At 43.3% G+C, this 12318-nt stretch overlaps 1 protein-coding gene across 3 annotated transcripts in view; it reads left to right on the forward strand.

The window, feature by feature from the left end:
- The window catches only part of Gclc (glutamate-cysteine ligase catalytic subunit), a 42370-nt gene that overhangs the window by 18123 nt on the left and 11929 nt on the right, over positions 1 to 12318 (forward strand). For all 3 annotated transcript variants that reach the window (XM_048424021.3, XM_048424020.3, XM_048424019.3), the window contains exons 2-6: positions 3091 to 3203; positions 4111 to 4293; positions 8582 to 8695; positions 10309 to 10367; positions 10456 to 10589. In XM_048424021.3, coding sequence (XP_048279978.3) covers positions 3091 to 3203; positions 4111 to 4293; positions 8582 to 8695; positions 10309 to 10367; positions 10456 to 10589 — 603 coding nt within the window. The remainder of the gene's footprint in view (positions 1 to 3090; positions 3204 to 4110; positions 4294 to 8581; positions 8696 to 10308; positions 10368 to 10455; positions 10590 to 12318) is intronic.

Genomic DNA, 12318 nt, shown 5'->3' on the forward strand with positions numbered 1-12318 from the left:
ATTTTATGAACACCTTTTCTTCTCTGGTGACACTCGGTCTTGTAGGTGCCACATTTCTGAGGGGTGAGAAGGACCTAGTTGGGGGCTGGTGACTGATAATACTTTTGTGTGAATGCTTGAAGTCACATTGCACAGGAGGCCTCCACACTGCTGTGTTATTTTCTCTTTAGCTTTTTTTTCTGTTGTATCAAGGGAGCAGTTGGGAAAGTGGTGAAATCTGGGCATCGGTTGTAGCTTTAGCATCAGGTATGGAAAGCTTTGCATTACTGAATCACTGCTATTGCTCACCGCTAGGGGGCCCAGCCAAGCCCCGTGGCCCTCAGTGGTCGTCAGTCTGCCAGCATTTTGAGGTGACAGTGCTGCACTGGAGTCATGAAATGAGCAGGAGGAAAACCTCACTTTGTTTTATATTTACTTATTTAAAATTGAAAAGTGCTCAGGAACTTCTGTTAGATTTCATTCAAACTTAGGCCTTATTAAAAAAAAAAAGGTCAGTTTTTCTTTCTCATGTAGTAAATATTCTGATTATTCTGTTTGCTTCCTGAGGTCATGGAATGATTGTCTTCCAGTTAAGAGTCTGGTTTATTAGCATCTTCAGTGTCTCTCACTTGGCTGCTGTAAAACAGAATGTTTTTAGCTTTTTGTCCTTTTGCCTTTCTTGGTGCTTTACATTTTAAACTCGGAAACTACCCAAAGTCCTTTCAGTATAATGACTACAGATATTCTTGCTTATTTTGGACACAGAGAAATGATGCAGACCCAGTAAAGTAAAAGTTATCTCTTAGTTTATCTTTTAGAAACCTTATTATCTGCTTATGATACCCATAACTGATAATGCCAGGCAGACGTGTGCAACCATTGAGTTAAAGGAGGAACACTCCTTCCAGTTATCAGAAGCATCTTTGGGAGGAGAACTTCCCTGGTCTGTCTGTGGGAGAGGGAACCTCTGGTGACAGGGTGGACTCTCCATAGCAGTGGGAACTTTTGGTATAGGAAGCATGGTGGTAGGAAGCCTAGATCTCAAGACAGAACCATAAACAGACACAGCTTTCAAGCTGGGCCCCCCAGTGACCCACCTTTGCCAGCCGTATCTCTAATCTCAGAGGCTCCACGATTTCTCAGAAACAGTGCTATCAGATAGAGGCCAAGGGTTCAAGTACACGAGGCTGTGGGGAGCATTTCACATTTCCACTGTAAGGTTAGGCTTTAAAGGTTAAGGTCTATGTGTGAAGATGTCACAGGTAACCTTTGGGCTCCTCTGCGGACATCTTAACATGCCTGAAGAGACAGTGTTGATTCAGGTAGTGAGTTTCATGGACCCCTCCTGAGTTACAAAGCACCATGGTCCTACAGTGTTGAGCTAATCATGAGTCCTGGGTCTGTGGAGGCTGGCGGGCAGTCTGGCAGGTGGGCGCCCCTTCTCCATTCTCCAGCCTTTTGATTTCACTACATCCTATTCTGTTTCACGTACCTAAACCAAGTATGTCACCCATTTCTTAAACTAAAAATTCTTCATAGGAACCTAAATTCATCAATGAGATGACTAGTAATATTAATAATTGCAAGTGTTTTATTTGGTTGGTTTGCTAGTTTTCTTTTGTATTTTAAACTGTCACGCCATTTCCTGTGGTTATGTTCATCCCTCTGTATGTTTTAACTGAAAAACAAGAGCCTCTTCAAAATGATTACTTCTACCTGGATGGTGGCAAATATTGTACTCTGTACTAGAGAGGCCAGGGCAGGAAGATTGTGAGTTTGATGTCAGCTTTGGCTGCACATTGAGTTCCAGGCCAGACTGGGCAACTAAGTGAGACCCTGTCTAAAAACAAAATAATTAACAGCAAACCAACTCTAGAGTGGCTGGCTTAAATGCCTGACAATACTGAGCTAAATCCACACAACTAAAAGATGAGGTACTGTACTGCTATCAACTCCACTCGGAAGGGAACAGACAGGCTGCAGACTGACTCCTGGGTAGATTTAAGGTTGGGTTTCTGCGTTTTTTTTGCAAAACATAAAGAAAGGAAAGTAGATACAATCTCACCTACCTATTTCCTCCCCACCTTTCTTTAATAAAAATAAGCCCAGCCAGAAATATCTGGGGCTGATTTGTCTTGTGGGTCACAACGTGTTCTCTAGAGCTGCTTTCTGAAGAGTCAGCTAAGCATTTGGTTGAATAACTCAGCTCTACAACTTCTTGTTTACATGTGAACGTGGGTATTTTACTTCATCCACAGATAGTGGTTCATAATCTAAATTTCCACACCAGCTCTCATTGTTTTAAAGCATGTCATCTCAGAAAAAACAAAAGCAAGTTTAAGTTTTACTCTGTCCACAAAAAATAGTCAGTCTTTGGTATTGACTTATGATTTTTTCTTCTCTCTCTCTCTCTTTCTCTCTCTCTCGTTAGGATTCTATCAGGTGTAATAATGCAGGAAGTTGTCTTAAATTACTTGTACCATACCAAAACTAAATTGTTAGAACCTCTAAAATAATACCTTTACATTGAAGGAGAATGGGGAATTAGAGGACTGTAGAAGAATCTACCAGGGACTGTAATCTATCTTGACTCAAATATCTGGAGTCAAGTTCAGAAAATGAGCATTAGAATGCTTTTTTACAAATGCATTTCTCAGCATCTCGACTGTGAAGGCTTTTCCTCTTAGTAGCACTTGTCTAAATGGACATCTTGACCTTTCTGTGGGATCTGGACTAGAACAGAGGAAAGAGGTTGAGGAATGAGTTCTTGTCCTCCTGTGATCTGTAGGCTTTCATATCCTACAAAGGACTCATATAGTGTGAGCAGGTGTGACCGTTCCCAGTTTCTGTGACTCTTTTACAACCATCACATTTCCCTATTCCCTGCTTGGTTTCTTTTTTTGAGGCAGGGTTTCTCTGTCTCTAAGCCACCCTGGCTGTTCTGGAACTCACGCTGCAGACCACACTGGCCTCGAACTCACTACTCAGCAATCGTTCTGCCGCTGCCTCCCGAGTTCTGAGATTAAAGGCATGCACTTGCTCTGTTTCTGAAGGTATGTTGAGTTCATGTCTGGAAAAGCATTAATCTGTTGCCTTTATTACTTTCTGCAGGTGGAATACATGTTGGTGTCCTTTGATCATGAAAATAGAAAAGTCCAGCTGGTGCTGTCTGGAGAAGACGTTCTTGAAACTCTGCAGGAGCAGGGGGAAAGGACAAACCCCAAGTAAGCTGATGGCTCAAGACTCAGCCTAGTGGCTCTGGAGCCTTTAGAGTAACCAAGACCTAGGATCTTTTCTCAGATTTCGAGAAGGCAAGATGACAGAGGTTAAGAGTATAGGTTTGGGTCCCAAGTTACAGTTTCCAACTTTGATTCATCTGCTCAGTTGATGAGTAGCCTTGAACAAGTCACCTGACCTCTCAGTGCCTCAGTCTCTTCATGGCTATAAAGTGTGGTTAACTCACTCAGAACACCGAGCACAGTCAGTTCCAGTGTGGGAGGCTTGTTTGTTCTTTAAGACACATTTCTGAGATAGAATGGAGATCCACAGTTGGGACAACTAGAGACAGTATATTTCCTCTTCTCGTCCTTCTCCTCCCCCTCCCCCTCCCCCCTTTCCTTCTTCCTCTCTGTGTAGCCCTAGCTGTCCCAGAGCTCATTCTGTAGACCAGACTGGCCTTGAACTCACAGAGATCCTCCTGCCTCAGCCTCCCCAGTGCTGGGATTAAAGGTGTGCACCGCCACACTCAACAATTTATTTTTCCTGATTAAATATTTCTTTACATGGGAGTAGAGAGGGGCCAAGGCCACCTACTCTCTAGTTCAGTTTCTATTTAGTTGTTTTGGGAAGCTGCATTTGGGGACCCTGACATAGAGCTGAAAGCCTATATAGTGGGCTGAGTTCATCCTGGACAGAATACCTGTGTGCGTTTTCACTTACTTAGAAATATTTTAAACTCAACACTTAGCAACCTTAAGTATTTGAAAAGCTATAGAAAATTTACAGCTTTTAATAAGCCTTTTATTTATTTGTACCCAATAGCTTTAAAATTTTTAATACAACTTTTAAAAAGTTTAAAGTAAATGGACCACAGTAAAAGGACAAGCTGAAACTAAAGTGACTTCTCTGCAGCCACCCAACCCTCTGGAGACCGGAGTACGGAAGTTACATGATCGAAGGGACGCCTGGCCAGCCCTATGGAGGAACCATGTCCGAGTTCAACACAGTGGAGGACAACATGAGGAAGCGCCGGAAGGAGGCCACTTCGGTGCTAGGGGGAAACCAGGCTCTTTGCACGATAACTTCTTTTCCCAGGTGAGCTTCTGCATCAACGCGTTAGAACAGAAGTCAGACTAGAGGCTATGAAGACCTGGTGAGCTTCTGCATCAACGCGTTAGAACAGAAGTCAGACTAGAGGCTATGAAGACCTGGTGAGCTTCTGCATCAACGCGTTAGAACAGAAGTCAGACTAGAGGCTATGAAGACCTGGTGAGTTTCTGCATCAACGTGTTAGAACAGAAGTCAGACTAGAGGCTATGAAGACCTGGTGAGTTTCTGCATCAACGTGTTAGAACAGAAGTGTCAGACTAGAGGCTATGAAGACCTGGTGAGTTTCTGCATCAACGTGTTAGAACAGAAGTCAGACTAGAGGCTATGAAGACCTGGCATTTCCCTTATTCTCACACTTAAAGACAGTTTGTACCTTTGTACCATGCAGCACTGTCATTTTCAAAGTTCACTTCAAGACATAAAGTCTCTCTCTCACACACACATAACACACGCATGCACGCACGCACATGTCTCATGTTTTAAGTGAGTTTACAGTCTTATGCTGACCACCTTCACAGCTAACCTGCAGCATGTGGGGCCTGTGGACTGGAGGTTGGACTTGCCTACTGACGTTTGGTAGACTCTTGCATTAAGGCTGCTACAGCATTACATAGCATCTTCAGTTGGTGGGTGGTGCCTGTGCACTGGTGAGAGCGTACGTGTGGACTGGGTTGGAAAGACCCTGTGACTGGTGGCCAGTTGGCAGTGTGGGGAGACCGAGACTTTGGCCTCCTGGGGAAGAGCCAAACCCTGGGGCTCCTCTCATTAGACTAGCAGTTGCCCTTGCTCACATTCTCAAAGGAGCATAGCATCTGCCCTCCAGCTGACTCTGAGCCATGGCTCCCAACCCCCAGAGTGCCTTTGAACACTGGGGAGGGAGCATGCTTTCACAATCTGGCAGATATCTAGCACAGATAAGGTGATATCAGGGTGTGGGGGCAGCATCAGAGCTCCTTGGCACTTTGTTCCTGGTGTACTCTTGCCAGATACCAACTAAACAAGCTGAGTCACATTTGTGTGGTGCTGTAAGCTTAGGGTTTGTCACCAAATCTAGTTAGGGCAGTAAATACCCATAAATAAACATAGTGGAGATTAGAAAGGGGTGCACAAATGTCCAATATTAAATATAGTGCCCCTAGGTGAGATCGGAGTTCTACTCACAAACCTCACTTATCTAAGTTAGTTGCCTGCCTTCTCTGTGGGGGTGATTATTCATAACTTAAAACACCACATTTTTAGGCGGGTTGTGCTGGAGCACACTTTCAATCCCAGGACTCGGGAGACAGAGGCAGGCAGATCTCTGAGTTCGAGGCCAACCTGGTCTACAAGAGCTAGTTCCAGGACAGCTAGGAAACTCTGTGCCAAAAAACAAAACAAAACAAAAACCAAATAACAACAACAACAACAAAACCAGTACACTGTTCTGATGTTTCTTTTCTCCTAAGCGTGCGAGCTTTCAGCATCATGCCGTCGCTCTTAGAAGGACTCATTTTCAGTAGGCATTGTGGTTTGTAAGCTCCTGGTGCAGTACCTACATATGGGAGTTCAAACTTAGTCAGTCTTCAGACACTTAGAGATACAAGAGTCTGTTCTGTTCCAGATCCAGGCAGACTTTGCTCTGCAGAACTGAGGGCATAGCAGAGATTAATCAAATACCTATTATATATAAATATGCATTCTGTATGATAGAACTAGGGAGTGCTGTGGGGTGTGGCTATGGCTATGTGGTAGATTCTGGGGTGGAGGAAGGCCTCACTAAGGGAAGATGATTGAGCAGTGTCTAAAACTCTAGGAGTCGTTTCATAGGGGAGGGAGCAGAGGCCTGTTCTGGGGAAGAGGAGTCACACAGGTAAGACTGGTGGGAAGTAGAAGAAAGCAAGTTAGCTGTTGTGACCCGGGAGGTCAGGTGATTGGCGAGGCAGGCAGGTGTTGGGAACTTTGTTACTCTAAGAGCAGCAGAGACCTAGGCTGTAGATATTAACACAGTTTGCTGTGTAGCCTCATCTGGACTGTTTGCATGAGAGCTGATGTATAGTAAGTGCCAGGGTACGCCAGGAGAGGGAAAGGGAACTCCCTAGGATACTGTCTTGGTTGCAGTGGGAAAGTGGATGGATCATAAATTGACAGAATTGGCTAACCTGCTGGAAGAGAATCGAGATACCAAGGATAGTGCTGTAGATAATGTGGAAAACCTGAGGATAATGGAGTAGCAGCCTACGAACCAGTCTGTTGGTGTTATTTGACAACTTTTAGCAAACTTGAAATTTTTTTCTCCTTAACATTAAGAATTATACAGCTAGCTTTGGCAACCTAAAGTGGGGCAGAAGGAGGCAGCACAAACCGGAACCATTTTAAACAATGGAGAAATGTGCAGCATTGAAAGGCAGTGAGTGTTCTCTCTGGGCCCCAGAGGTTAGACTCTACTGTGTCTCTTAGCTCAGTTAATGGTTCAGTATGGGATAGTTGTTCTCTGGAGAAAAAGTTTATAGTGACTTCTTCCACTATAAAGAATGGAAACAGGAATAGGGTCCATCAGAAAGTCTGTAATTCTTAAAAAAAAAAAAAATCCAAGTTCTGTCTATGTACTGGGATGGAAATTTGTTGACTTGTAAATGAAATAATAATAATAATAATTACTACTGATTTAGTTCTTCAGAACCTCCTTGTAGGGACTGGAAAGATGACTCAGTGGTTGAGAGTTCAGACTGCTCTTGCCGAGGACGTGAGTTCAGTTCCCAGCACCCACATTGGGTGCTCATACCTGCCTGTAACTCCAGCTCCAAGAGCTCCTATGCCTGCTACCTCCAAGGGCAACTGCACAGACATGCACATACCCACATACACACACATAATTAAAAATAATAAAAACAAATCTTAAAACCAATCCTTGTGCAGCAGATGATGAGGTTTTGCTATATCGTGGGGTTGAGGAGGAAGTGCTGTGTGTGTGAGGAGTGAACAGTGTGGTTTTTCTCTAAGAGGAGGCACAGCTCTGTAGTCTGGGACAGTGCAAAACTGAATTCGAATTAACTTTGTATGCAGTGACAATCCAGCTTCTCAGTGAGTCTCGCCTCACTTGAGGTTCTCGTATTGGTTTGTAATCATGGTTGACAGGCGTCCATCACTGTCGCGCGCTCTGGTGGGCAGTACAAGTGAGTGGTGAAAGTGGAGCTGTGTTGTAAAGTACGAATTCTGACTCTAGGGTCTGTCTAGCCCAGCTGGCTCTAGGAAGCTAGGATTCCCCCAGGCTAATGTCTCACTCTCCTACAGGACTTTTTTAAGTTCACAGACTCAGAAAAGATGCACATTTTCCGCACGAATGCCCAGGAGGCCTTGTTGCTAGGAACTGTTTTCCAGATGAGAGCCACAGCTTCAGTTGTTTGTAGGGTGATGGGCAGCCTGCAGGGACTGGACTGTCCTTACAGAAGGTCCCGGCCAGTCGTCTGCCAAGAGCCTGCTTTGTTTTGCATTCACTTACTTGGAAGGATTGCCTTACCGCAAGTGAGGTCTTCATGAGGTTAAATTAGACAATAAGGTTGGATCTTGGACATCAGAGGGCACTCTGTTGTAAATTATGGCTACTAGAGACACTGTCTAACCTTGAGGGATTCCTGAGATCTGCAGAGGCAATAATCAGGACAGCTGGTCCAGAATCACCAGGAGACTGGAGCAATGCAGTAAATAAGGTTAAAGGTAATATGAGCATTTGTAGCTAGTGAAAAACATTTCCAAAGCAATGTTTTACCTCATAACAGCATGTGACCAAGGGATTCGTTCTGGGGAAAGCTGAGTAAATGTTTCTGGATGCTGAATGGAGGCTGATAAAGTCAAAATCAGCTGGGATAAGCAAATGAAATCACAATACAAGGCAATTGGAGAACAAAAAAAGACCCCAAAGGGGCCAGTATTTACAGCATTTCCATTGTTGGGAACACTGCTAGGTCCTCCAGAGTGAGGAGTAATAGAAATTAGATGTTTTGGGGGGAGGTTTCCTAATGATTTATTTATATGCGCATTGGTGTTTTGCCCACACCTGTGTCTGTAAGAGGATGTTGGATCCCCTGGATCTAAAGTTACAGACAGTTGTGAGCTGCTATATGGGTGCAGGGAATTGAACTCAGGAACACTGTAATAGCAACCAGTGCTCTTAACCACTGAACCATCTCTACAACCCTGGAAATTAGATGTTTTTAACCATTGCAAATTATGGTGATACTATAGCTAATTGATTCTGAGGCCATTTCTCATCTCTTCCTTTCTCAATTGGTTGCAGACTAGGCTGCCCTGGATTCACACTGCCTGAATACAAACCCAACCCAGAAGAAGAAGGCGCATCCAAGTCTCTCTTCTTTCCAGATGAAGCCATAAACAAACACCCCCGCTTTGGGTGAGTGTGGCTCAGACAGACTCTGCCTTCTGGTATACAATATTTGGTCTGGGAATTCCTCTGAAGCATGTACTGGATTCAGAGGAGACAGCAGACACATCTGCTCATGTCCACAGGAGCCCAAAGCTATTTCACTGTTGCTAACTGCATCCAGGTTTGCTTTGCCCGTTTCTAAGTCATCCTTAAAGTCCTTGGCTCCTTTTCTTCCCTTTAATTTGCAGGTAGTTTTCAGTCCTAATTCTGCAAGCACGTGTATTGGGAGGTTTCCTTTACCTGTTCCTTTCCCACCGGGATCTGCCATCGCTCTGTATTACTCTGGGTGCCATGACAAGGTCAGATGTGGATAGCACCTCTTAGAGCGTAGGCCTTCTCCTTGTGTTTTCTACATCTGTAGTTTATAGTTTAATTTTCAGCTTTTAAGTTGCTTCAGGCCCTACACCAGCAAGATCTTTGCTTTCTCCCTATGGGCTCACCTGTCCTCCTGACCCAGTATGGGGGACACTAGGAATTCTAGGAGGTTCCTTTCACCGGCCCCACACCTGTCACGTTCAAAGTCTTTGCTTTCAAAGGCCCCCACCTTTTTCACATTTAAAATCATCTTAAGGGTAGACAAAGATTTATTTATTTGTTCTGCTGTTCTGCTGGGTTTTGTTTTTTTGTTTGTTTGTTTCGTTTTTGTTGAGACACGGTCTATCTATCTAGCCTTGGCTATCCTGGAACTCGTTGTGTAGAGTAGGCTGATCTCAAATTCATAGAGTTTCCCGGCCTCTGCCTCTGTAGTGCTGGGATAAAGGCATGTACCACCATGCCCAGCTAGACAAAGATTTATAAATACAGTTTCATTGAAGCATTTTCATGTGTTTAAAGAGAAAAATATTGAACTTGAAGAAACGATGGACTGTGATAGTTATCCAGTGCTGGCGCCAGAGTTGCTCACAGGAAAGAAGAGCACAGGGAATCCTCTTGGTGTCCTGACCAGATGAGGGAAGCGGGCATCGGAGCAGATGTAGTGTTGAGGCTGAGTCAGTGCAAACCTTCTAGTAGTCAGACTAACATAAAAATGGAGTGAACCTAGTTTTATAATTTTTTAACCTGTGTAAATTTATTTTATTCTGTGTCAAGTGTTAATTGCAATTTGTAATCAGTTTAAAAAATCGGTGGAAATTTTTCCTTTCTTTGTGCTGTTAAAATCATGTGTTTGAATTAGAACTGGTCACAGCAGGTGCTCAGTGGTTATAGTGTGTGCGTCAGCTGGAAGTCAGATTAGTGCTCTGGAATTGGGGAACTGAGGCAGGTAAAGGATTTAGACTTCAATGATACCAAAACCTCAGTTCTTAAATTTGAGTAAAATCATTGTATTTTCTGTGGGAAATGTTAGAATTCACCAGACTGTGGCTGGGCTTGCACACCTGAGCTGGACCTCGGGTTACACTGGATGAGCAGGAGAGAGGGCACCACCCAGAGCTGCGGATGCCAGGCCTCTAGAGCCGCATGTTACATGGCTGTCTTGGCATCTTAGTTTGAAGTAGGATTCAGTTCCATTTCTTTCAATGTTCTCAAACTCTGTAATATAGCAATCTTGGGTGACCTCTTCTTTTGTTTGTTGGTTTTAGTACCCTAACAAGAAACATCCGGCACAGGAGAGGAGAAAAGGTTGTTATCAACGTGCCAAGTAAGTCTGGGTGTGGGTGGGGCAGCCTGTTGAAGTTGTCCTTGATTCTCAACTGTTTCTTCTTCTTTTTAATTAACTTTTAATACAGTATTTAAAGACAAGAACACACCATCTCCATTTGTAGAAACATTTCCTGAAGATGAGGAGGCAGCAAAGGCTTCTAAGCCAGACCATATTTACATGGATGCCATGGGATTTGGGATGGGCAATTGCTGTCTTCAGGTATTGCTTCCATTACTGAAGAGGCTAAGTGTTCTCTTCCTTTCTTCTTACTAACTCTATGCGTGTTTCTTGTTTAAAAATCACCCTTTAATCAGATTCAAAGATAGCATGCTTTTCTGAAATGAGATTGCTTTCGTAACATTATTATTTATGTCTTTTGACTAAGAATTTAAGAGTTCACCACAAAGATGTGTGGATGTTAGTGAACTTAAATGCAAAAGTACTTATGAATTCTCTTTCTTAAAGCCTGATTTTTACTGCCACCTAGCGAGAGCCTTTGAGGATGTCAGACCAGGCTTTATCTCTGAAAGTGACCTCTGGTGGGGGAATCCAGTGACTTTTGTGGTCCAAGGAAAGGTTCTTTGGCAGATAAATGTTTATGTTTGTGCAGGCACCTCAGTGTTTAAAGGGAATAAATACTTAACAGCCTTTTGCCTTGCCCCTGGCAAAGTTACACAGGAGATACTATAATACTTCTCTGTTCACTTAATTAACATTTTTGTTGGGCCTAGTCAGATAACTGATAGCCCCTGGCAGTGGTTGTGCCCACAGCTGGAATGGGGAATGCAGAGCTCCCACTCCCTCGCAGGCAGGCCTGTGGTTGCTTGGTGACTTTGCCCCACCTTAGTCATTCAACTTCCTCCTTGCTTTCTTGGGCTCATTTTATTAAACTGGACCATAGCCTTGGCACAGAGACCACAGAACTCAGCACTCTTCTCAAGGCTACAAATGTGTCCACCCATTTGTCACATAAGCCTCCAAACTGTTGTTTTTAAAACTACAGGTGTAATCCAAGTCAGACTTTCCCATGCTGTCTGTTCTATAACATGATAAAGGACAAGGCATTTTGTTTCTTCCACATATTTAGGTAAGATTGAATATGTGGCCTCCAAACAGAGGTCAGTCCCTTCCCTTAGAAATGGTTGCACCTCATTTAAAAAGAGGCTGACTTAACTGCATTATCTGCTTTCCCATCTTAAATACAAACATTTCTAGAATGGACCATTAAACTCTAGTACTTAATACCTGGCTTCAGTATTCTGTGAGTGCTTTGGGAACCCAGCCTTTTTTAATACTGAACCAGGGAAGCAAGTTACTGAAATACAATTCCAGAGGGACAGTCTCTCCCTTTGACACTTGATTTATGCAAAGAAGACACAGTTCTCTATTCTATTTAAGGCATGAATTTAATATTCCCCACAACATTCCACTTTAAAATGTTACAGTCACAGATAATTAAAATGTGTAATAAATGAGATGAATTCACAAACAGCCACAAAAGTTCCTGACTAGAACAGAAAGAACTGTTTATTATAGAAAAGCACCCCAAAAAGGATGGCAGGTTTTTTTTAGTTGATGGAAGACTTAACTGGATAAAACAAAACAACTTCAAATTAGTGAGCTTGCCGAAGGCTAGGGTGCAGAAGAGCTGTGAGTTCAGGCATCCTGGGCTCCGTAGGATTTACAAAGAAAGTAAATCTTCAGTCTTTGGACTTTTTGAGAACTATTTAATAAATAAAAAGGTCATTACCTGCTATGAGTTTGTTGGTTTTTTCCACTTAAGAAAATTATGTGGCTTCAAAACTGAATTCTAGGTAAACTGTAGATTTGGTTTCTAACATCTGTGTATTTATAGTTCCTCTTCTGCCTCTTGTAGGTGTCATGGTAACATTTCCTCCTATGTGATCCTTTAAGAGGAAAGCAAAAGTGAGAGCTTCCTGTGTTTGTA

Source organism: Myodes glareolus, chromosome 4, assembly GCF_982192425.1.
Source record: "Myodes glareolus chromosome 4, mMyoGla1.1, whole genome shotgun sequence".
In the NCBI taxonomy this organism is placed as follows: Eukaryota; Metazoa; Chordata; class Mammalia; order Rodentia; family Cricetidae; genus Myodes; species Myodes glareolus.